Genomic DNA, 26,102 nt, shown 5'->3' with positions numbered 1-26,102 from the left:
TTGACAGAAATTTGGACATGCGAAAAAAAAAAAATTATAATAGTTATATTTTACAAGCATTTGTTTCTAGTAGTCAGTTACATATTCAATTCAGCCTTGCAACATAGATTAAAAAAAAATGTACCAAGCACCAAGCCACTTCCTGTTTGTACTATTCCTGGTGACTTCACTGTGGCCATTTGAGCTAAAAATGAGTCTCCTTCAGTGTTACTCAGTGAGGCCCCGGGTTCAGATCAACTTCTTCAGCTCTGCATGTCTCAGCAATGCGGCTCCTACTCCTTATGATCGGTGAGTGAACACGAAACCAAAAAGTACACATTAGCAATATATTTTGAAGTCAAGTATGAAATCTCATCAATGTTTTTTCTTCAATAAAGCGTTTTCATGTGCTTTGGACAGATCGTCTGCGGCAGGTATGTGAAATTTCATTAGTTTATCTAATTAACATTTGATAAGTTCATATCACTTAATAACACATATTTTCACATCATATATGAATGTACATTATTTTCTAAATTATGCATATATTCATGGATGATGAAAGTTTTTACCTTAAATTTCAGATTTACATCCTGCTGAAATCTTTGCAAGAGAGTCTAAAGTTGTAGAGGGGGATAGTTTGGAGCTGAGGTGTATTTTTCACACAAAACTTAGGGGTGAGCTACACATGTATCTCTGCAAGAATGGAGTCGGAATCAGAATGGAAATACTTCTGAACACACAAGAGACTACATTTAAGATCCCCGATGTTAAGAAAGAAGACTCTGGGAATTACAGTTGTGTGTACTCAGAAGTTAAACATGCAGCTAATACACTGACTGCTGTTGGGACAAACTCCATCTTCATCCAAGTCAAAGGTAATGTGTAATTTTAATGCTTTATCAGACCAGACTGTTCAATCAAAACCATGTACAAACTAAATTGCTGTGATGGGATGTTCAAGATCAAGGTCAAGGTAGTTTTTTATGAGGGGAATTAGTTGCACAGCTAGCAGTGATACACACTCCTGCTCCAAAAGAAAAAAACTCATCAAATATCCAGGTTAGGTCCAGATCAGATGAGATTACGGCATGTTGTTCTGGGAGACAATAGCAGTGGGAACAAGTGAGTTTTAACGTCTGAATCAATCACATTTCTTGGCTTTTCGGAAGACTTGACCCAAAAAAAGGGACCGGAGCACACGATTAGTTAAACCAAGCTTTACTGGTGCTGGTGATGCTAACGTTTCGACGTGATAGCGTCTTCATCAGAATCAGAGTTCATCAGAGTGTTTGGCTACTTTTTCTAACAACAACAGACAGTTCATCCTGTCTATTCTTGTTAGAAAAGTAGCCTAGAGCAGTGTTTCTCAAAGTGTGGTCCGGGGACCACTGATGGTCCGCGAGCAGACGTGGTACAATATAATATAGATGAGATGTTTGCATATTGAACCAACTTGTATGTAAATCCAAACAGTTCTGCAACACTGTCTATAAGATATGCCAGTTTAAATCATATGAATCCTCTGACACAATAAGCAAAGTGCAAAGACAATAAGCAAGTAGGCCTATTGTGTAGGCTAATATACTGTTGAAGTAGGTCTAGCCTAATCTTTTTTTTTTTTAGCTAGGTGGTCCGTGCGTTTATTTTTTATTGGTTAAGTGGTCCTTCATCTGAAAAAGTTTGAGAAACACTGGCCTAGAGCCTATCAGACATTGTTTTGACTATCTAACATAACACCATTCAATTCAGAATTAATATTCTATTCGGAAAATAGCCCATATGTACAATATATTATGCATCACACAGGCTAATTGCCATTCATATATTGTAATGCATTACATTTGAGTCCAGCCTGTCCTGCTCATATGCATTGACGACGTGTGGTGCTATGTTTGACTTAAAGCAACACAAAATAGTGTCCCAGGTAGTTTGTTGTGACATGTAATAGAGTTGACAATAGAGTTAAAACTCCCAAACTTCTTGATTACCAGTCTACGCCTGATAGTGTATCCGTGTCCAACAGAGCCTGAACTCACTGTGCAGGCGGTAGCTGGGGTCAGCAGTGACTGATTGGGCCTTTTTGTGATCCTAATGCTCTACAGCAGGGGTCTCCAACACGGTGCACCAGGTAGCCCGTCATGAGGCCCCAGCAGTGTACTGTATGTTCAAAATCAATAGCCATTGATTGCTGCAGAGTTGTAAATCACGTATGTTTTTTTTTTTTTTATACCATTTTTTTTATGTTTTCATGTTTTAATACAAGTTTAGGTGTAGAACAGAACAACTTTTAATATTATATTAAAAAATGATTTAGTAACAATAAAGTAATTTAGTAATAATTTTAATTGTTGGGTTAAAGTTAATCTGCCACTGTGTGGCCACTCCATGACACAGTGTTACAGTTAACATGTTAGCTCACCTCTGTTGGTAGACAAATACAATGTAAAGCTGTATTAGTTCTGCGGTGCATTCTCATAATAGTGGTTGATGTCAGAAAGTAAGAAAAATAAGACATTATTAAGAGTATTATTGAGTAAGGTTGTTTAGACTATTATTCAGATTTCATATTTATATGTCTTTCTATTCATTGCTTGCTGTTAATAAAAGCAGAAATAATCTTACAATAATCCAAACCAGCAGATAAAAGAGAAAGTTACAACAGACTCAATAACACCAGAATAAAACATTCTCAGAAAAGTAGGGTCAATGTTAAAACTCTAGTTTTCTATAATGGGCTATAGCACAGATACCAGTGTGTAGTTCCAGGGTTAATTTGTTGTAATTTATTGTCACTAGATACTTATACTCTTGGACAACTTAGTCTGACCATTTCAACAATTACATGTTACAAGGATGCTCATGTGTAAAATATGTTGTTCATGTGTTTCAGACTTTATGGTGGCTCCTATTTTTGTAAACACCCTTCATGTAGTTGAGGGTACCAACATAGATGTGAAATGTTCTCATTTCAAGACCAAAACCCAGAAAATAGTGCACGTGTACCTTTGCAAGAATGGGATTGGAGTCAGCATGGAGGTAGCTCAGGCAGAGGAAGCCATTTTTACACTGAGAAAAGTCAGGAGAGAAGACTCAGGCAATTACAGCTGTGTGTACTCAATAAAGAAACATCTCCCTGGCAACGTGACTTTGACAAGCTTCAACAACTCTGTCATCATTCAAGTCACAGGTAATGTCATATTCAACTTCATCAATCTCACCAAAACAATTTTAACATGCCTGAGCCAGACCCAAGCTTGGGAAACATCTTTCAAATAATTCTTTAGTAACACTTAGCACTTACATAGACTAAAACAGGGTTTGTTGATCATATATGATTCATAGCCTGGCTGATGATTGTCATTTCTGTTAAAAAATAAAATAAAAAGCATGTGCAGTGTTAACATGTCTGTTTGTGAAATGTAGGCAGATCATTGCTTATAGCTGATTCTTGTGATATTTATTTAAAATCTAGAAAAGGTATGATACTTATTGTTAATGTAAATGTGAACTGCTACACAGTTTACCCTATCCACCTGTAAAGTCCGATAGCCATATAATCACATTTATAATATACAATAAATTTTCCACCAGCACAGTGCTAAACTAGGGTTATATGCCTTACCAAAAATCACTACAGGAATTATTCCTCCCAGATCGAACCAACCAACCTACTCTATCGTGTGGACTATAAAGGCAAAACACATTTGTGTCTAATTTTTTTAGGAGAAACTGATGAAAATATATTCTTGCTCCTTGAGGACACTTAAAATAGCTTAGTAAATTAGTGCATTTTATCACCTTGTTTTATATGTATGAAAATGCTATAAATGATTTTTGTTCTAAATGTAGTGCTGCCGCGATTAGTCGATTTAGTCGACCTAATCGACCATGAAAATTAGTCGACGGCAATTTTTTTAGTCGAAGAGTCGTTTTACTATTGACCGCCTATTTATTTTTGGTCTCACACGGCTGTAATGTTATATTAACTCTATGTTATTAACTCTTGAAAAGTACAATGACTGTCTTTGGATGTTAAACAGGCTACTAAGACTTTGGCATGTTTTAAACCCCACTATGCACGCAAGTGTTAATGCCAGCAGCAAAGCTGCGTGCCTGCCTGCTTTCAGCGCAATTAATTATTAGGCAGAGCTAAGTGGGGGGAGCTAAGCTAGTAGGTTACGCTAGTCCAGACTCTGACTAATATAGTAGCCTATTGTGAAAATTTAAATAAATGAAGTGAAGTGTCTCACGTTGACAACGCAACGGCGTGTCATTACTGTAATTCATTCATACAAAAAAACGTTAAACCGAACATGCCGCCGCCTGTGATATCAACAATCAAGGTGCGCGTCATTTCCCATGGTCAATAAGTCACGACGCATATTTTTTTAGCGTTCAAGCCAACTGATAAAGTGAAGTAACCTATGTGGTAAGACGCGCAAAGTGCCTGTAGCCTACTTGTTTTGAACATGCTGATGTTAGGCTCATTTGCAAAGTCCTCAACCCCTGTCGCCTTTCAAAGTCCAGCGTTTCTCAAACTATGGGCCGCGCGGACCAGCACCAGCCTTAACGTGGACATTGCTGGTCCGGAGCCGCGGAGTATAATTTCCCGGGGCTTCGTCGGATAATTTGCTGCGCAATTGATCAAGGAACCGCGGACCGACAGAAAAAGAAAACAAACTTTTCTGCAATCAGTATGAATTACTTGCTAATTTGGTGTCACCAAACATAGAGGCATACAATTAAATGGTGGTATGAGCGTTCATTCAATGCGCGAGAGAAACTGAAACCACTTGATAACGTTGGTAGCAAATCTCCAATTCAACCTATTGGAAAGCTATTATGAAACTACATTTAATAGAACAATGTGGATTTATGCAACTTCCATAAAAACAGACTATAATATACCATCTAGAGTATTGTATAGTCAAATTTTAATAACGTGGCCAAAAGCTTGTGGCATAATTAAATATGTAAATATTCTTTCCATTTGCCTACCAGTATATGATGCTTGCATGAGGGAAACATCCCAAAACGATGACACCCATATAATTGCTGTTGTTTTGAGAAGTATTTATCATGCAACCATGCAAAAGCAATGGAACTATTCTAATTATATTTTACATTAGTAAAGCAGTCCTCTGATGTGCATGTTTTCAAACTTTTTGTGAACAATGTTAGCACTTTAAACACTGGCTGCTTTGAAGTGCATGTATAACAATATAGCATAACAATAATAATTGTGATGTGATATAATGATAATTTGATGGGGGGTGGGTTCATGTAGGTGGGCCCTATGACCCCAAAGTATGCCATGACCGGGCCTCAGGTCAAAGAAGTTGTCTATGTCGATGGCAACACTGGCATACAAATAAAGTCTATCAAAGGTCTGACATTACTGTAGATCTGAAGGTAGCATTTTAAATGGGTGGTTTTTTTTTAATACATAATGTTTTTGAACAGTTTACTTACAGTAATACAGCTTCTAACAAAAGTAGGGTGATATATATTTTACGTTTTCCCTTTAGTTGAGTTCAAAATAAAACGTACACAACAAAATAACAAACACTTGATTTAAAAAAAAAAGTCGTTTAGATTAGTCGACTAATCGAAAAATTAGTCGAAAGATTAGTCGTTAGTGGCAGCACTATCTAAATGCTCTAAATGTTATTTGTTCTTATTCTGGGGGATTTTGCCAACCCTTTATTTTCTTGAAATTACCTTGAAACTGTCTCAGTGTGTCATGTTCTTGATATCTTTCCAGAGTCAAAGCAGGATAAATCATCTCAAAACACCCCTTTTCTGACATGGATTATATGGATTACCATTCCTGTAATTTTGCTTTGCGTGCTTGGAGCCGTGTCCTGCTTCTACAGAAGACGTAAGTTATTTGAGTCCTGTCAATGACAACATTAACTTCATTCATTCTGCTCCTTATTTTCATTTAATTGATTTTGTGGTAGAAATATCAGTATATTTATTGATCAAGGGCTCTTATTCCTATTACACTCCACATGTCTATTTATCTGTAACTTCTATAATGTGTAAATATATTCTTATACTCAGGAATATGCATACAGTAAGAGCACCATATCAAACATAAAAGCACATGTCCTAAATTCTCTTATTCATGAGATATTAATATTGAGACATGCATGAATTAATGATAATTCATGTACCCTTATAAAGTGTTACCAAAATATCTAGTGCTAACAGAGAGAAAGATAGAGAGGGAGTTCAGTGATATATCAGTGAACAGGACCAATAATCTTCCATGTTTGTGGATTATGGTCTGTGCATGTGTGCGTGTGTTCATGCGTGTGTGTGTGTGTGTGTGTGTGTGTGTCTGTGCTCAAGTTGCTGGGTGGAAGGGTCTGGCCAGGTGTTTCTCTCATGCCACTCACTTCCTTCCTCTTTTCAAAACAGGTTTGCTGCCAAATGCAAAGCGGTAAGAATATTCACTTGGTATCGCAACATCCACATCATCACATCACAACATCCACATCATTACACACCGTATCACAACATCCACATCATTACACACCGTATCACAACATCCACATCATTACTATCACAACATACACATCATTGCACACCTTATCACAACATCCACATCATTACACACCGTATCACAACATCCACACCATTACACACCGTACCACAACATCCACATCATTACTATCACAACATCCACACCATTACACACCGTATCACAACATCCACATCATAACTATAACAACATCATTACTATAACAACATCCACATCATTACACACCGTATCACAACATCCACACCATTAAATAATACCTCATTAGAAACAGGTATATTTCCAACTGCTTTTAAAACCGCTGTTGTGAAACCTTTACTTAAAAAGTCAAATCTTGACCATACCAATCTGAGCAACTACAGGCCTATATCAAATCTACCGTTCCTGAGCAAAGTACTTGAAAAAGTTGTTTGTAATCAGTTAAATACCTTCCTCAACGAAAACAGTATCCTTAAAAAATTCCAATCAGGTTTTAGATCAAATCACAGCACAGAAACGGCTCTAGTAAAAATAGTCAATGATCTCAGACTGGCTACTGACTCAAACAAAGTCTCAATCCTTATTCTTCTGGATTTGAGTGCGGCATTTGACACCATTGATCATAGCATCCTAATTCACCGCCTTGCGAAGTGGGTGGGTCTCTCTGATAATGCTCTAAACTGGTTTCAAACCTACATTACTGGCAGAGATTTTTATATCAGTCTAGGAGATCATGTATCTGAAAAACATGACTTGCCTTTTGGTGTGGCCCAGGGGAGCTGCCTTGGTCCCCTGCTATTTTCCCTATATATGCTTCCATTGGGAAACGTCATAAGTCAGCATAATGTAAACTTCCATAGCTACGCAGATGATACCCAATTGTATATTTCTGTGGAGCCAACTAACCCAGATGGCCTTTGCTCCCTCACTGCATGCCTAACCTCCATTAATCAGTGGATGAGCAAAAATTTTCTGAAACTAAATGATGACAAAACAGAGGTACTTTTGGTGGGACCAAAACTAAAGCGAGATATTGTTCTTAGTAATCTGGGGAACTTGGCACACCAGGTCAAACCAAAAGTAACAAGCCTCGGTGTCATCTTAGATGCAGAGTTAAGTTTTAAGCCCCATATCTATGGAGTTACATTTGTTCCACTATTATGAGCGAGCAATAGCACAATTTGAGCGCAGAAAAATATTTTGAGCGAGCACACAAATTATATTTTGAGGAAAAATGAAACTCGAGCACAAAAAAAACTTGTAGTTGAGCAAACAGGAATCTATGTTGTGCTCCACAAATGTCTTTGCCTGCTTGCTAATATCAATATGTATGTGCAACATCAGCTCCTTTCATTCAGTTTCACTGTAGGTGCTCACATAAACTGTTCCTCCGCTCGCACAGGAGATCTCTGTCGCGCTCGCTCAACTTCGTCTGTGTGCTCGCTCAAAACTGTCGACAACGTTACGTTTGTTCCACAATTCATCAACCAATCAGAAAATTCAGGGGCTGGAGTCCAATTCTCATTGGCTGTTGAAGTTCACAACAACGCTTAGCGTCATTTACTAGACATCGTCATCGGATGCTAACGGCCAAGATTGCTAAAGAGGAATACACATAGATATATACACTAGATGTCGCCTTCTGCTTCTCAGCATGCGTCAACACCGCCGCCATCTTGGTACAGGGATCTGAAGCGCTAAACTAGTTCTCCTGTATTGTCAGCGTTACCTATTTAGCGACGTTTGGCCATCCCCAGCGATAGAAAACCTTTTTAGCGATTAGCGACAAATTTGGGAACTTCTCACAATGATGGCAGATCGGCTTCTTTGTTGTTGAAACGTAAGAAAATCACCTTTCTCATGGCTTTGTCATTTATGAATTCAGCTACATCTCGTTTGCCCATGGCACTGACCCATGATTATAAAAGTAACGACTGGCGTAGCCTATGTAGTAGCAGAGGTAAATGTTCTACAGATCTACAGCAACTTCTGGTGAGATTACAACTTACATGAGTAAACGAGACGAGGGGTATGTGGCATAGGTATGTGGCCTCAACCAGAGCCTGTCTACGAAGAGCCTGTTGTATCGAACCTGGTTGCAGTTTACTCATTGTTCCTCTAGGGGCCGCCGCTAGCTAGTGCAGAATGAATGGGAGTCTATGGGGCTAGACAGGTAAAATGTATCTTTATTATCGTCTTAAGCTTAGTTTTCTCTAGACTCAACCATAAATACATGCCTGTCAGTTGGAACAACCCAAAAAACTAGATAATTGCTTGAGATTTTGACGATTTATGGTGATTTTATTTTCGCTAGATCTTTGCCCAGATTGACGCTAATGCATTATAGAGGAGTGGATCACTGAAGCAAGATGGCGTCTCGATTGACGCATTCGTTCCAATGAACAGCAGTAGTCAAGGCGACATCTAGTGTATATATCTATGAGGAATACATAACGTTAACGTTAGGCTAAGGTTAATCATGCTGGTCTCTCAAAGCATAAAGTTAAGTAGACGTTGTAACCGTGTTGTAAATCCAACAATACCCATATTTATGATGAATACTTACCAAAGATGTATTTCGTGCTCCAATGTTCATTCTTTCCCGATTCCAGCCGATTCGCACTGACACTAGTAAATGACGCTAAGCGTTGTTGTGAACTTCAACAGCCAATGAGAATTGGACTCCAGCCCCTGAATTTTCTGATTGGTTGATGAATTGTGGAACAAACGTAACGTTGTCGACAGTTTTGAGCGAGCACACAGACGAAGTTGAGCGAGCGCGACAGAGATCTCCTGTGCGAGCGGAGGAACAGTTTATGTGAGCACCTACAGTGAAACTGAATGAAAGGAGCTGATGTTGCACATACATATTGATATTAGCAAGCAGGCAAAGACATTTGTGGAGCACAACATAGATTCCTGTTTGCTCAACTACAAGTTTTTTTTGTGCTCGAGTTTCATTTTTCCTCAAAATATAATTTGTGTGCTCGCTCAAAATATTTTTCTGCGCTCAAATTGTGCTATTGCTCGCTCATAATAGTGGAACAAATGTAACTCCATACATATCAGTAAAGTTACTCAAACAGCCTATTTCCACTTGAGAAACATTGCCAAAGTGCGGCCCTTTTTAACTCAACAAGATGCAGAAAAACTAATTCACGCCTTTATCACTAGCAGGTTAGACTACTGCAATGCACTTTTCACTGGTCTTCCCAAAAAACATCTAAAGAAATTGGCACTCATACAGAACTCTGCGGCTAGACTTTTAACTAAGACTAAGAAGAGAGAACACATCACCCCTGTGTTGGCTGAACTGCACTGGCTCCCTATTTCCTATAGAATTGATTTTAAGGTTATGTTAATTAATTACTTACAAAGCTCTGAATGGCATATCACCTTCATATATCTCTGAGCTTTTAATATCTTATCAACCACAAAGGAAACTTAGATCATCCAATTCTAATCTTTTAATCGTACCCAAAGTGCTCCACAAACAAAGTGGAGAAGCTGCTTTTATCCATTATGCCCCCAAACTATGGAACACCCTGCCTCTGTACATCAAGCAGGCGAGTTCAGTAAATATTTTTTAAAAAGATCTGAAAACATACCTGTACAGGAAAGCTTTTAGTTAACTCGTCTTATCCTGTAGACTACTTTCTCAGATTATTCTACATCTGCTGCTATTGGAGGGCGCAGCCAGCCAGAAGCAGATGGGCTCCCCCTATTAAGTCAGGTTCTGCTCAAGGTTTCTTCCTGGAATATGGGAGTTTTTCCTTGCCACAGTTGCCATATGGCGTGCTTGTGGGGGGTAAGAGGGTTAAGGCTGCCAGTCCTATGACATGTCATTTTCTGTATTTTTGATATGTTGCTGAGTGGATCATAAACGGCCCCAGCAATGAAGAAATGTGATTGATAATGACTGACTGACTATTATTGTTTTACATGCTTCAAATGTAAAGCACTTTGAGCTGCATTCTGTGTATGAAAGGTGCTATACAAATAAAGCTTATTATTATTATTATTATTATTATTATTACTATTACAACATCGTTACTATAACAACATCCACATCATTACACACCTTATCACAACATCCACATCATTACTATAACAACATCCACATCATTACACACCGTATAACAACATCCACATCATTACTATAACAACATCCACATCCACTGGCGCCTTAATGCAGGGGCTTACCTGGGCTTCAGCCCAGGGGCCTCGACCAATGAGGGGCCTCCTAATAATAATAATGATAATCAATAATAATAAACGTCGTGTCCGTATTCGCGGCGTCATTAGCCTACTCTGGAGCTAGCCTAAATAATTGAGCACATCGTACTGCTCTACAATTAGGCTACATCCATGCAGAGGCCCCCTTTGTCTTATCCAATTCTAAAATGTAACAAAATGTAACAAAACGTAATAAATCCCAACGGGTGTAGAGGAGCTAGAGAGGCTGAATCTGACTGACAAACTTATCATACAAACTCTGGAGATAACGTGGGTAGGATTGAAGCAACGATAAACGAATGACGTGGATTCCTGTAACTGTCCATGAAAACAGAAGGCATAGCAGGTAAATATCGTAACAAATACCCTGGAAATGAAACGGCTTTAAAAACATATAGGCTATTTCACTTGTCTCATTGGAGTGAACGCAGAACATGGGCTGTGGCGCAAATAAATGAATTAGTGATCTGCATCTCCGTTCACCAACAGCTAAGTTTGTGCTAACCCATTCGCACATATAATAGTCTATGTTATGTTTTTTCCATTGTTAACGTGAGATATGTCTCCATGTAGTGTAGTGATAATGCATAAGGTAGCCATGTTCACGTCACATAAGCCAGTTGTTCTGTAGGCTAAATTGCTGTCCCTCCCAAACTGCCTTAAACTGGTGTGTTAAGTAGACAGAATTTCAAAAAAACTCCTGTCGACACGACAAACACATGCACTTTTGAAAAGCTTTTAAACGTCCATGTGTAGCCTACCCATCTTTTAACTTAGCCTACAGCCAGTGTTGTAAAAGTTCAACGCTTGTTTTCGTCCAGTAGGCTAGCCTTTTTGATAAGCGATGTCATGGGTAGGCTGACGTGATTCGAGGGCTTTCTGTTCCTGTTTATGTAAAGGTTTTACATCCTGAATAATGATAGGCTACACTGCATGTTATTAACCAAAAGCGCACGCTATGTGTCGGGTCAGATCGCGGACCGGGTATCATTTAATCATAATTAATATTTGCGGTTGGGGGGGGGGGGGGGGTCCTTAAAAAACATATAGCCCAGGGGCCTCGGGTGGTATTAAGGCGCCCCTGTCCACATCAGGCATGGATTGGCCATCGGGCGTGCCCGGTGGGCCAACGCACATTTATGGGCCGGGGCTGTCATAATTTAATAATAATAAAAAAAATATCCACCGCGACGGTATTTGAGACACGAAACGCGGCCCATTGGTTGATTTTCTTGACGAACATTGGGCTAGTCCAATGACATCTCTCAGCCCTCCCCCTCCCCTCCCAAGTTTATCAAATTTGCCATTTGAGCTGTCTGACCGCGGAGAGAAGTGAGTTTCCGTCTGTGAAATTGTGAAAATGGATAGTAGGCCTAATAAACCACAAAAGCGCAAGGGGGGCGCACAGAAGCTGCGAGACAAAAGGCTAAAAAGACTACAAGTAGACGCAGCAAAATGTGTCAAAATCACAGAAATGTTCACCCCAAGGTCGACTGTTACAGCGGGTGCAGGGCCGTTAGACATCGAGTGCACAGGCTGAAGGAGTGGAACACAGCTTTGATGTGCAGTGTAGTAACACAGAAGTAGGCGAAGTACAGGTGGATTCGGAGGAAGAGGAGAGAGACATTACGTTTGATGTGCAGTGTAGTGACACAGAGGAAAGAGAAGCAGGGGCTATTCTAGACCTAGAGCTTTGCTGGGGCACAGGCCCTCAACTCCCAATACATAAAAAATAAATAAAAAAAACGGGTAGGCTACAAGCTTCAAAATCATTATTGTCACTGTCATACTGTAGGACCAGCACTCTCACCCTCAATTGTTGTAAGAACCGCTATCCAGCAATATCCAAACACATAGGCATAAGTAGGCCTATACTCACTGCATGAATTTAATAGGCTTTCCTACTAACACAAGGGAAAGCTTATTTTTTAGTCAAAATTGAGATACACTTCCCTCCCAGGCAAGGGTACTGGCAACACTGCAGTTCTTTGTAGCTTAAATAGCCTACTAAAGCCTTCATATTGACTTTTGGTGATAATTTCCAAATGTAGCCTATAGGCTATAATCTACGCAGAGTCTGTGTAGATTATTATAGGCTACATTTGCAAATGTAGCAAACTTATTTAAGTTTGCCATTAAACCATTGATCAAATCACAGCAACATAAATGTTAATGTTACCGTTAATGTGGTCAATTATCATACCTCCCTCGTCCTCTCTCCTCACTGTTCCTCTCCTTCTGCCTCTGTTCAGGAAGAATTTTCTGATGTCCATCTCTGAATAGTTTATCAGAAAGCTATGTTTAGTTTTACAGTAGGACAGCTTCACAAACAGTATAGGCTACTTTTACAAGACTTTCTCTACACCGTAAACCATTATTAATTGTCCGCATGTGTGCATGCAGCCTTCGCATGGTGTGAGTGTGTGTGTCAGGGAGAGCACTCTGGTAAACTGTTGCTAAATTTAGGCTACAAATTTGACGCTAAGCATTGAAAAACAGATGCTACTGTAATTATGTGGGCAACATTCTCTAACATCGATCAACTTGTCATATTTTCTGTCAAACAAGTTGTGAATTTGTTGTAACATTAAAACAGGGGACGACTTACTCTGCGCTCAAAGTGATGTGATGAGTTTCCACTGTACAACGAAACACTCGGAAGAATCATGTGAACGATTGTTATTGGTTGTTGCGTTCAATCTTACCCAGCTACAGAGGTGCTATTTCCTGATTGGCTATTATGCCCCTTTGTTTTTATTGGCTGGTAAGTGACATTGATGAATAATTTCTAGTGACGCCCCTGAGGAGAAGTACCGGTGGATTCGGAGGAGGTAGTCTGAGCGAATTAGCCTAGAAAAGGGTCAAAGGTGGATGTAAATACAGCAAAAGCATATTTGGTATCATTTGAATCGTAATTTTCTGTAGATTAAGAATTTGTGGTGCCTACAGCGCAGATTTGTACCGAAAAAAATATATAGGGCTTTGAATGGAGCATGGCACAATGATTTTTGGGCCAAAAACGTATGTTAGTACTAGGGATGCACCGAATCCAGGATTCGGTTTCGGATTCGGCCGAATATTGGATTTTTTGACGGGGTTCGGTTTCTGCCGAACCTTAGAATTTTTCCCCACCGAACCGAACCCTACGCTTACACTATGCGCGCTACACTGGTCGACGTCATGACGCCGCCTTTGATTATAGGAAGGTGTTTACGTAGGTGGCCCGTTCGAATGCAGTAGCTCAGGCTGTGTGAGTGAGAAAGTGAAAATGGAACTCGTGAGCAGAAAAAGTGTTGTTTGGCAGTACTTTCAGTCCAAAGAAGGTGATTCTAGTCGAGCTACATGTTCAATTTGCAGTTAAAATAAAATAAAATTAAATATACACTGCTGTGGATGTTATTTACTTCATAAATGTGTTTACTGTGTTAATGGACTGAGGATGGAGTAGGATTCGGTATTCGGTTTCGGATTCGGCAGAATCTTAACCAGTGGATTCGGTATTCGGCCGAACCCCAAAAATCGGGATTCGGTGCATCCCTAGTTAGTACATCTTGATATTAGCTGATATCTCTTAAGCCAATTGAAAGATATTCATCAAACTTGGTCTACTTACCCACTACAAGTTTTCAAAGAGCTGGCAAGACAATTTAGGTCTTGAGGTCAAAGGTCAAGGTTACAAGGGGTCACACAAATAACTCACATGCAGTATTTGGTTCATATCTCCAAAGCACTGATGGATCTTCATTAACTCTAGTACATTTATTGTCTATACAAGTTAGATGAACCTAGGGACTCAGGGCCATGGGGGTCAAAGGTTAAGTTCAGTTTCATCCCCTGACATACAAGGTTATAGACGGTGGAGACATGCTAATCAACATGCCATGTTCAATTCAATTACTGTAAATATAGTGAACTTTTTTTATGTTGCACAACATAGACTTGGTTGTTTTTGACATGGGGAGTCCTTATCTACAGCACAATGAGTTTAATACCCCTCCTTTGTATAGAAGAATCAATAATCTGATTGCAATTACTGTATGCAAATGTGCTTATCAGTTACATAACAGTGGAATACTTCCACTAGCATAGTCATGACCTGACCAATATCTCTTTCAATATTGCCCATGCAGTCCTTTCCACAGTACAAGCAGTGCTACTTCCAGCTGTAAATTATAGCTTTCTCTGCTGTTGTGACTTTCCATAAGTTAGTTTGACTGTTAACTGTGGCCCTTGCTATTTTTCCCTTCATGGACAAGGTGTTGTCCACTTTCTCCTGGCAATTTCTGTGACCCTGAAGACTAGCATTGTCTTCCAGTTTTGATGTTACTAATGTGGCATGTCCGTTGTTATCTGTTCAGTTGAAGTTAGGGGTGGGCAAAAAATAATATTTAAATATTTTGGAAGATTTTGACGGTAGATATCAATAATATAATTAAATATGAATTTGTTACAAGCCACCTTATAATTTCTTACAAAGCACATTAAGGGACACAAAGTATTAGGATAGCAGTTCATTTTCTAAATTTTGTTTCTGAAAGATGAGAGTGTTGTAAGAAGCAATATTTTCCCCTGGGATGAATATCAGTATTTAGTTGTGCTCAGTACTGTCTTGATTCATTATTTTCAATTTCACTGCAATGGATGATGAGACCAACCTGACTCTCGCCAGATGAATTTCGTTCCGCCTAGCTCCACTAATCCATCTGGGATCGATCCATTGGAGTGGTGTTTCAGAAGGCTGGGCCTTATCAAAAATCCTTGCATATGATTAGATAAGCCACTTGTCCGTCCTCTATTAACATGCTACTTCAACCACTCACATTGAAGCCAACCCGTGACGCTGAGAACAGTCTCACAGTCGCTTCTACGCTACGTCACATCTATGAAACTCCGGCCCTGCGTCCTGATTGGCTCTACCATAAAATCTGGTGCCGAAATCACTCTCAACGGAAGCGATCCCAGATGGATGTGAGTGGAGTAAACATTGGTCTAGTGTTATCCAATTGCGTGCAGTGAGATTTTCAAATGCATGCTTGGTGCCGCCCCTCGAGTTGGGCCATTGCATTGTTCGTGGCCAGACCCTTAATCTTTTTTAGATTACCAGGGTCTGGATTTTCCAGGCTAGAAAATGTCCACTTCCAAATCCAATTGTCCAATTAACAATTACCACTTGACTATTTAGTAATTTAGCACTCTGGAACAAGGCGTCCGAAGGAGACAATGTAGATAGAAGATTTTCCGAAGACTGTTGATCTTTATTCACCGTATTGCAATGATGGTACAGCCCAACCAAAGTCCAGACCAACCATCAAAGCAATAGGGAGGAGATGTCATCAGCTGGGGCCCCCGACAAGATCTCCCCTACGGATGGCTATACTGTACACTATATTTTATACTCCTCAGCCCTTGAGAAGTGCCACCCTCTCACGCCATCTCCATCAACACCCTTCACCAATCAGTACCAAGCAGGGTCGCTTACATTGGTGGAAACCATCTTCCCATCATGCATAAAACTATATGCAAACCTATGTAATGCATAGGTAACATATGTAAAATTAAAAGTTTTTCTGTTTCCTTCCAGTTTGGTGAAATAAGGCCTTCTTATCTTATTCTTTTCCTAGCTAGACAGGCCCTAACTCATAAGGCACAGTGGCCTCCTCATCCCTGTCCTGTCCAGTCCTTACCAGCTTGATAACACCCCCTCTCCCTTAACCATATAAGGAGGAGATCCTCTCATCCTGGTACCCCCAGTACTTTTACACTCACACCACTCCACTGACTTATGACACTCATGACTACATTCTTCTAAAACATGAAAACCCATACAATAGTATAAACCCTTATGAAACCCATGATTACATCCCTTCACATCCTGAAAACCCATAATACTTAGTAGAATCCTAGGTAATATCAGTCCGCTGCTGCCGTTGCTTATATGCCTACTACCAACTTCAGGGAACAAAGTATAACTATTGCAATGCGATGCAAGGGTAGTTTTTATTTCTAACACTATTCTATCAAGATAGACATTTACATCGATTGTCTGGCGTTATAATTTAAGTTGAAGGAAAAAGCTCAAGATGACAATGTTTATCAGAAGTTTGACAGAAATGGTTTGGATTTAATCTAAAACTTCTGCTATTCAGCTTGTCTAAATGAACTACAATGTTGTTATTGATGTACTGAATGTTATGTAATAGTACTTTGTTTTTACTTTATTTTAAAACAGGTATTCACACAGATGTTTGCATTTTTAAAACAGCAAATTATTTAGATTTCCCCTGATTTCAGAGAGGCTATTACTACACTACTAAAATAAGATGTGGAGGTTGAAACAACTGTTTTTATACAGAAAATAAAGTTTGTTTTGCTTTAATAAATGTCTTAATCTTTTTTAATGTCAATTCAGATAGTTGATTCTATGCCTCAGCCAGCTATAGCCTCATGACCTTTAACCTCTACCTGTGAACCCATGATCTTTAATGCCTTATCAGTTAATTTAGGCTTAATTAACTGTGTTGGGTTTAATGAGGATCCTTCAATCTGCTTGAGAGGTATAAAACAAACATTGCATGTCAAGTATGACCTCATGTGACCTTGACCTTTGACTCCAAGACATTAAACACCTACTAATTTTAATCAAGAACATATGGTGAGTAAGTACACCAAGTTTGGTAAAGATCCTTTTACCAGTATGGGAGATATCAGCTAATATCTATATGTGATAATATATGTTTTTGGCCCAATAATCATTATACCATGGTCCATTCAAAGCTGTATATCTTTTTTCTGGTACAAATCTGCGCTGTAGGCACCTGAAATTCTTAATCTACATGAAATTACGGTTCGATTGATACCAAATATCCTTTTGCTGTATTTACTTCCACCTTCAACCCTAATTTGCTCAGACTAAGGTGGACAGAGACGTTACGGAGGAGGATGAGGTGTACGCTGAAAGGCCTATATGATTCTAACTGTCTTACTAAATTGCATTATCCACACTCAATTCTCACTGGTATCTGCTAGACAACAAGTACCAAAACATGATTAATGCATAGATTTCACATGTAAAATTCCTTTTATACAACCCCACCTCCATCTTGCCTGTCCATAATTCTGAGAAATTCTTGAATTGTGTGCATGTGTGCATGTACATGTTTATGTTATGTGTGTGGGTGTGTGTGTGTGTGCGTGCTTGTGTGTGTGCCTGCGTATGTGCCTGTGCATGCAAGCGTACATATGTCTACTGTGTGAGTATGTGTCATACGTATGATTACTGTGAATGTATGTGTGTGTGTGTGTATCTGTTTGTGCACATTTGTGCACATGAAATGGGTTAACATAACCCCTGGAGGCAAACATACGGAAAAAAATGGTCATCCTAGTCCCTACAGTTCTCAAGATATTCACAGAGAACTGTGTCTGCCCTACCCTCCTTTTGGGGGGTCCAGTCCAGCGGGGGGGCTACAGATCAAAACGAAAAACGACGGTTCCATGCTATCCATGTGGGGTTACATGCCCACCAAGTTTTGTGTACCCCGGTCTTTCAGTGTCCCGGGAATCCTTGTTGGTGTACGTCACTAAATGTACACATACATTATTTTATTGTAAGGCCCCCCATGAACGAAAGTACACAAAACTTGGCATGCATTTGGAGGGTGTCATAATGATCCTACACTTTTAATTTTGTGCAGTTTTGACCTTGTCAGCCAGAGATATTGTGATGAAAACACCTAATTTTTTGCTTTTTAATTTTTAACTAGGTGGCGCTATACATGAAATAAGTGGTAATGGGATGGGTTGACATGCCCCCTTAAGACCAACATACAAAAAAAAGGTGGACCTCATAGGCCCTACGGTTCTCGAGATATTCACAGAAAACTGTCTCCGGCCACCTACAGGCCAGTTGGTGTATAGCAGGGATTCCCAAACTGTGGTACGCGTACCCCCGGTGGTACGCGAGCTGCTTCTAGGGGGTTGAAAAGGGCTATGGCGGACCGGTGTAAAATGAAAATTTTAAATCTTTTGTAATTAATTCATGAATAAATACATAATTTCGAATCAGGTCATAATGATATGGAAACATGAAATTAAAGGATATCATTTATAAACTCTGTATGTGTTCATCAAAAAAGGGCAGCTTATTAAACATGACGCCTGGAATAGCTAATAGAATGCGTTACTTTTGAATGCGTTGGATGGTCCGTGGTCCGTGGGAGGAAAGTTTTGCGGAAATAACAGGTTTTTGAAAACAACAAAAACAGAAAGGAGGGAAGGAGCAAAGCTAAGAGTTATTTCAGATGGGCAAGAAAGGTAACATTAAGCTAGGCTTTACATTTAACAAACTAAAGGTAGCCTAAGTTTAGCCTTTCTAGGCTGTATAGCCTGTTGTCCAAACGAATACATCCTTGTCAGGCGTTGTTGTAGGCCTATTATAAGATATTGTATGTGGATGTAGTTAGGCTACTGTGCAGGCTACTTTTCATAACTTTTTAACTGACCAAATGCACGCACCTAAAACCGGGAAACGGACAAATATTGTCAACGAGGGGGAGGGGGGGGGGATATAGAATGCGTTACGTTTTTATGTGTTTATGTGTCGGATGGGGGTACGCGAGCCGAGTCGGAATGTAGCCGGTGGTACGCGGGGGGAAAAGTTTGGGAACCGCTGGTGTATAGTAACATAAATTAATTTATTGTGTGGCCCCCCATGAACGGAATTCCATGAAACTTGGCGTGCATACAGAGGGTGTCATAATGATCCTACACTTCCAATTTCGTGCAGTTTTGACTATGTTAGGTCACAGATACCTGCGATTACAACACCCATTTTTACTTTTTTGTGTTTAACTAGGTGGCGCTATACATGAAATGAGTGGTTATGGAATGGGTTGACATGGCCCCTTGAGATCAACATACAAAAAAAATGGTCCTCCTAAACCCTACGGTTCTCGAGATATTCACAGAAAACTGTGTCTGCCCTACCCTCCTTTCGGGTTGTCCAGTCCAGCGGGGGGGGCTACAGATCAAAACGAAAAACGATGGTTCCATGTTATCCATGTGGGGTTACATGCCCACCAAGTTTCGTGTACCCCGGTCTTTCAGTGTCCCGGGAATCATTGACGGAAATTTGGGCATGCGAAAAAGAAAAAAAAGAAAAAAAGAAAAGAAAAAAAATCCGACTAAACCTATATGACCACCGCTTCGCTGCGTTGCGGTCATAATAATAGTAGCCTATAGAGTTTTGTGCACAACCTCATCCTTGCTGGTTTGGAGGTGGTCACCCTAGTGGGTGTGTGTGTGTGTGTTTTAATAGCCTTTGTTTCCAAACTAGATGTACCGCAGAGCGGTACAAAATATGACCGCCGCCCAGTCCAGCACATTTTTTCCACAAAAATAAATCACGCTGAAAGGCCTATATGATTCTAACTGTCTTACTAAATTGCATTATCCACACTCAATTCTCACTGGTATCTGCTAGACAACAAGCACCAAAACATGATTAATGCATAGATTTCACATGTAAAATTCATTTTATACAACCCCACCTCCATCTTGCCTGTTCATAATTCTGAGAAATTCTTGAAATGTGTGCATGTACATGTTTATGTTATGTGTGTGGGTGTGTGTGTGTGTGTGTGTGTGTGCGTGCTTGTGTGTGTGCCTGCGTATGTGCCTGTGCATGCAAGCGTACATATGTCTACTGTGTGAGTATGTGTCATACGTATGATTACTGTGAATGTATGTGTGTGTGTGTGTGTATCTGTTTGTGCACATGTGTGCACATGAAATGGGTTAACATGACCCCTGGAGGCAAACATACGGAAAAAAATGGTCATCCTAGGCCCTACAGTTCTCAAGATATTCACAGAGAACTGTGTCTGCCCTACCCTCCTTTCGGGGGGTCCAGTCCAGCGGGGGGGCTACAGATCAAAACGAAAAACGACGGTTCCATGCTATCCATGTGGGGTTACATGCCCACCAAGTTTTGTGTACCCCGGTCTTTCAGTGTCCCGGGAATCATTGACGGAAATTTGGGCATGCGAAAAAAAAAAAAAAGGAAAAAAAAATTCTGACTAAACCTATATGACCGCCGCTTCGCTGCGCGGCGGTCATAATAATGCTATGAGTAGACTCGGTGTCCAACTTACAGTGTTATTTTAGCCTGCCATAAAGTTATAGTTTGCAGGTGTTACAGCTTACAGTTATTATTATCATGTAATATTAGTGAAACATTGCTTTCCCGAAATGGATGATAAATGTGCGCATATATCCTCTGGTATGTTGTGTGCCTCAGCATATCGTATAAATAATCATGGTGGGCCGCCATGGCCAAAAATGCCCGGGCCATTTTTTGGTCCAAGTCCATCCCTGATCCACATCATTACTATAACAACATCCACATCATTACACACCGTATAACAACATCCACATCATTACTATAACAACATCCACATCATTACACAACATATAACAACATCCACATCATTACTATAACAACATCCACATCATTACACACCGTATCACAACATCCACATCATTACACTGTGACAGGTTGAAACAATAGCTGGCAAACAAATGTGGAACTCCATAAATGTATGATTACTGTTGTTTTCTTTCTCATCTCTCTCTCTCTCTCTCTCTCTCTCTGTCTCTGTCTCTCTCTCTCTCTGTCTTTCACTTTCTCCCATCTCCCCTCCAATACAGACGAACAGAGGCAGCCCAGGAAACAGAAGTAATCTACAGCGAAGCACAACTTGTGCAAAGTGACTATATTATTTACACTTTATACCATTTCTGTTGGGCTTTTTTTGACAGCTAACAATGTTAGGAGTTATGTTCAGAGATCAGAGATGTTCAATGTTTATGTTCTGTTCACAGGAAACAGCGAGCCTGAAAGGTACATGTCTGTGAGAGGAATATGGTAAAAGTGAAAATACTCCCCAGAACTCAGCTATGAATACCATGAAACCATGACTCTTTCTTTTCTTTAACTATGTCTCTCTCACCTCACTCTCCACTATCTTCTCTCTAGTGAGACTCAGCAGACGGAAGAAGTCTACAGCAAACCAACACGTTCTAAAGGTGTGAGCTCTTTCAGATTCCATGCTCTTTCTGTAAGTTCATGTTTTACAGAATAACACTCATTTCTTGTGTTCCGTTCACAGCTAAGAAGAAATCTAAATCTCATAGCAGGTATGTGAATTTGTACATGCCAATCAATCATTATGCAGATTTTCACAATTTTTGAGCCAGTCGAAATGGGAATTTTTTAAAAATAGAAATTACCAAGGCTTTTCAGTAAGTATTTTTGTGAGCTGAGTCTAAAACCCTTGAAACAATTAGCTGGCAAACAAATGTGGCACTCCATAAATGTATTATTAATGTTGTTTTCTTTCTCATCTCTCTCTCTCTGTCTTTCTCTCTCTCTCTTCTCCCCTCCAATACAGACAAACAGAAGCAGCCCAGGAACCAGAAGTAATCTACAGCGATCCAAGACTTGTGCAAAGTGACTATTTTATTTACACTTCACACCACATTTCACTTGGAACAAGATCATAACTGATGAGTTGACAGCAAATATTTTTTTAAGTTCAGAGATGTTCAATGTTTATGTTTTGTTCACAGGTTACAGTGAGCCTGAACCATGTAACAGGTACATGTCTGTGAAAGGAATTTCAGAAAAGTGAAAATACTCCTCAGAGCTATAAATGCCCCCTCGAATCAAAGTACCATGAAACATACCACTCTTTTTCTTTTCTTTCCTTTTCTTTAACTATGTCTCTCTCCATCACACTCTCCACTATCTTCTCTCTAGTGAGATGCAGCATACAGATACGGTCTACAGCAAATTAACACGTACAGGGTAAACATCCGTTTACAATCTCGTTAGCTGCCAAGGCTATTAAAGGCCTCTTGATTCACCAAGACAGACTATGCTTTTCTCTTTATCTCTTTCCCTGTTTAACACTCCTCCTTCCCCTCTCCTTCAGTGTGACTAGAGAAACTCAACAAACAGATATGATCTACAGTGAAACAACCCATTCCCGATGTAAGAGTCTTGTCCTGTTTCCTTGTCTGTACTTTTATTTTGTATTCCATCATGTCTGCTCCTAATGTTACTTCCCATTGACCTTTGTTTACTTCTGTGTACTGTATGATGTGCTCCTTTGTTCACAATGATTTCAATGATTTTTCACATAAATCTCCATGTCTCGAGGTCACCGAGTACTGTCGGTATGAAAAAATAAACAAATGAAAACAATCAGTATTACCTAGCTCGAGTTGCTGCAGCCAACAGCTAAAGCAGCCAGGTAGCTACAGTGCTCACTCTGGGGGCATGGACATGGGGGCTCATGAATATGCCCCGAGAGTGTAGAGCTGCCTGGCTATTCCTCTTTAACATGGGATACTTGTTTCTTGAATCCCTGCCTCCATCCCTCACCTGAGGGACATTCTGTTCCCTGATCATTGCCTTGTTCTTTTGTGTCTTCTTGTACTTCCTTCAACTCGGAGGACCTTAGGTAAGTTATTAGAATTGTTTACTATAGTTGAGCAAGAAGGAAAATGTCTCGGGTGAGTGTTTCTATCTCTAGTGTTAATTTAGTGATAAGTGACCTTGCCTATTTGTAATAAGTGAGTGAGATTCGCCTCGTGTTGTTGCAAGGGAGGCCGCTGGGTGGAGGATATGATAGTGACGTCAAGAACCTTAGGGCACAAGAGTTCTCCGAGCATAAAATCCGACCCAACTTTGCGTTCAAGTCATTTTTGCTCTATCGGAGGTCTGAATTTCCGAATCTTGTTTAGTCCAGCGTGCTACTGTATATGTTTCCTAGTTCTTTGTTAGTCTTTGTTTGTGATAGTATTCACACGTTGTGAGTACTACCACACAGCGCGCAGCGCAATTTTAAACAGCTCATCTGTATTTTTATAATCACTTACATCTCGTTTTCAGCTGTGCTTCATATTTGCCTCTCTGTCATTACCAATTTGCAGATGATGGTGAATAACTACTCATTGTGAGATGTATTTCGTAATATCTTTATTCTAATTATATTTCCCATTGTAATCTTGTTATTTGTAATGTTTTGCATGGATGTGCGCCGGTGTGCATTTGTGGATGAGAGTAGCATGGTGCGTTGTACACCCGCCCATATCACTGTTGATAATACACTCTTAAAATAACATAAGCAACTCGCCATGGACTTCTGGTTTAGTCCATGGTTTCTCTTGGTCAGTGGTGTAATGCATTTTAGGTAGTGTACGACAGCGATTTTTAGACGTGCCAGATCCCTCTTCAGGTTGTTAGTTGCCACACTCCTTGGTGCATTGCTCAAAAAAAGAGATGCAAGGTGCAAAATAAGAATTTAAACCTTGCGCCAAGAAAATAACCCATTTTCCGCCATGCGCCAGGACGGAAATAGGGCCCAAAGTCTGTCTTGTCGTTTGTCATTCATTTGGTTCCTCATTTAAAAACTGTTACAGTAGTGGTCTGTGGTGGTGTATTATATTTTATGTTTTAAATGTTAATCGATGTTTCACACAATAAATCGCAATGTTTATGTCCCATTCACAGCTAAAAGGAAACCGAAATCTAGCAGGTATGTGTGTATTACAGCAGATTTATTCCATTTTCAAAGCATTTTATAAGGATCACATTTCTTTCAACCACAAGATCCTCATTTTGGCATAGGTCATTTAAAAGACAGATTAAGACATCTGTCTGTCTTCCCCATTGTTTTCTCAAAACAATTTACTTTTGTGACCCGGGTATGAAACCCTGATGGGGAAAAAAAATAAGAATAATCAGTAACACTTTTGTTTATGACTTGTTCATGACAGTGTCATGTCACTCTTATGTCGATACTGTCAAGTAAAGTGTAACCGAATAATCTTTACAGAATGACAACATTGCCAAAAAATCTGTTTGCAACCTTGTTGTTGGTTGCCTTTTTTGGCTATTAGCTTGCATGCCTTGACACACAGCAAGAAACAATATTTATACTTCATAACAATGACTGTCATGTGCTGTCCCCTCTTTTGTCTGTCCATATAGTCCAGCAGAGATGAAATACGCCAGCGTTCAATACAAAAGTATGTGCTCCTGTCTGTCTGCCTGGCATTAGTGTGGTTTATGGGGAAAGTTGGTCATGTGTTGTTGTTGGTGGTGTTGTTGGTGTTGTTGTTAGTGTTGTTGTTTTTGTTGTTGTGGGTGGTGGTGGGGCAGCAATGGTGATCATATTCAACCAGGGGCTTTCCCGTTTCTATGGGCACCTCTACACTCTATGCCTGCCCCTGCACCAAGCACCCTATATGGAGAAAACTGTAGAATTCTTATATTTGAGGTGTTATTCGATTAACAAGCAATGATGGCCCCCTTTCATTTACAGCACAGAAAGCCTGCCTTGTATGTTGTAGGGCATTGGGATTTCTAGTATGAAACTTTACCACAAATGTATCACACAAATTTATCACATTATTAGCATTATCCAGGCGGACATACCAACCAACAATTCTATGTTTGTCTCATAAGACAGCGCTGACCAATAATGTTTTTACACGTTTCTTTTATACAGAAAAGAAGAAACAACATGAACTCTCTCCGCCAGAGGATTCTGTCTTTGGTGAATTTGTCTAGATCAATTTTTCATCACACCAGGCACATCAGCCACATACTACTTGCAGTATTTAATCTGAATTTAATACAAGAAACCATGTTGTGTGTGTACACTCTTAAAACGAATGTGTTGAAAACAAAACAACTTGCGTTGTTTTTAACACATCTCTGTCTCCAGATAGGGACAACACAGTTTGTGTTTCCTTATTTTATTTGTTACACAATACATGCTTGCGTCGAAAACAACACAACTTGTATTGTTTTTTAACACATCTCTGTGTCCAGAAAGGGACACAACACATTCGTTTTAAGAGTGTATGTGTCCCAACATTTACTCTCTCCTCTGTTGGTCTTTAAAGGCCTTTCATAACATTGTCACAGGGAAACACAGCTTTGACAATATAATGTATATGTATATGTATATGATCATCACATACCTTCTCACATCTACTACTATAAATAAAAAAATAAAAAAATCAAGTTAGGTAACCCTGAAATGTAGTGAAAAATATACCAGTATTATTCTTGCACATTTACTTACAGCCCTGTTTTCACTAACTTGACTGTGACTTTTTTGTAAAATGTGAATAAAAACAGAATGCTATATCATTTGTAAACTAGATGTACCGCAGAGCGGTACAAAATATGACCGCCGCCCAGTCCAGCACATTTTTTCCACAAAAAGAAATCACGCTGAAAGGCCTATATGATTCTAACTGTCTCACTAAATTGCATTATCCA

General features: G+C 39.7%; 1 protein-coding gene across 1 annotated transcript; it reads left to right on the top strand.

The window, feature by feature from the left end:
* The first annotated feature begins 227 nt into the window (after positions 1–227).
* On the top strand, positions 228–25,715 carry LOC143132844 (uncharacterized). Its single transcript, XM_076292668.1, has 17 exons — positions 228–288; positions 378–413; positions 564–857; positions 2,873–3,169; positions 5,747–5,863; positions 6,409–6,430; positions 21,452–21,510; positions 21,626–21,668; positions 21,780–21,829; positions 21,913–21,940; positions 22,195–22,253; positions 22,373–22,400; positions 22,563–22,610; positions 22,738–22,796; positions 24,321–24,345; positions 24,801–24,838; positions 25,321–25,715. The coding sequence occupies exons 1-17, from the start codon at positions 264–266 to the stop codon at positions 25,380–25,382; spliced, it is 1,290 nt and encodes a 429-aa protein (XP_076148783.1). The 5' UTR covers positions 228–263; the 3' UTR covers positions 25,383–25,715.
* Positions 25,716–26,102: the final 387 nt, after the last annotated feature.

The sequence above is a fragment of the Alosa pseudoharengus genome, unplaced genomic scaffold (assembly GCF_046254945.1).
Source record: "Alosa pseudoharengus isolate Yale_2024_CS ecotype anadromous, Long Island Sound unplaced genomic scaffold, YU_APseudo_1.1 YU_APseudo_1.1_scf_19, whole genome shotgun sequence".
NCBI lineage: Eukaryota > Metazoa > Chordata > Actinopteri > Clupeiformes > Clupeidae > Alosa > Alosa pseudoharengus.
Note: the sequence above shows the minus strand (reverse complement) of the source record. Positions and strands in the feature narration are given on the sequence as shown.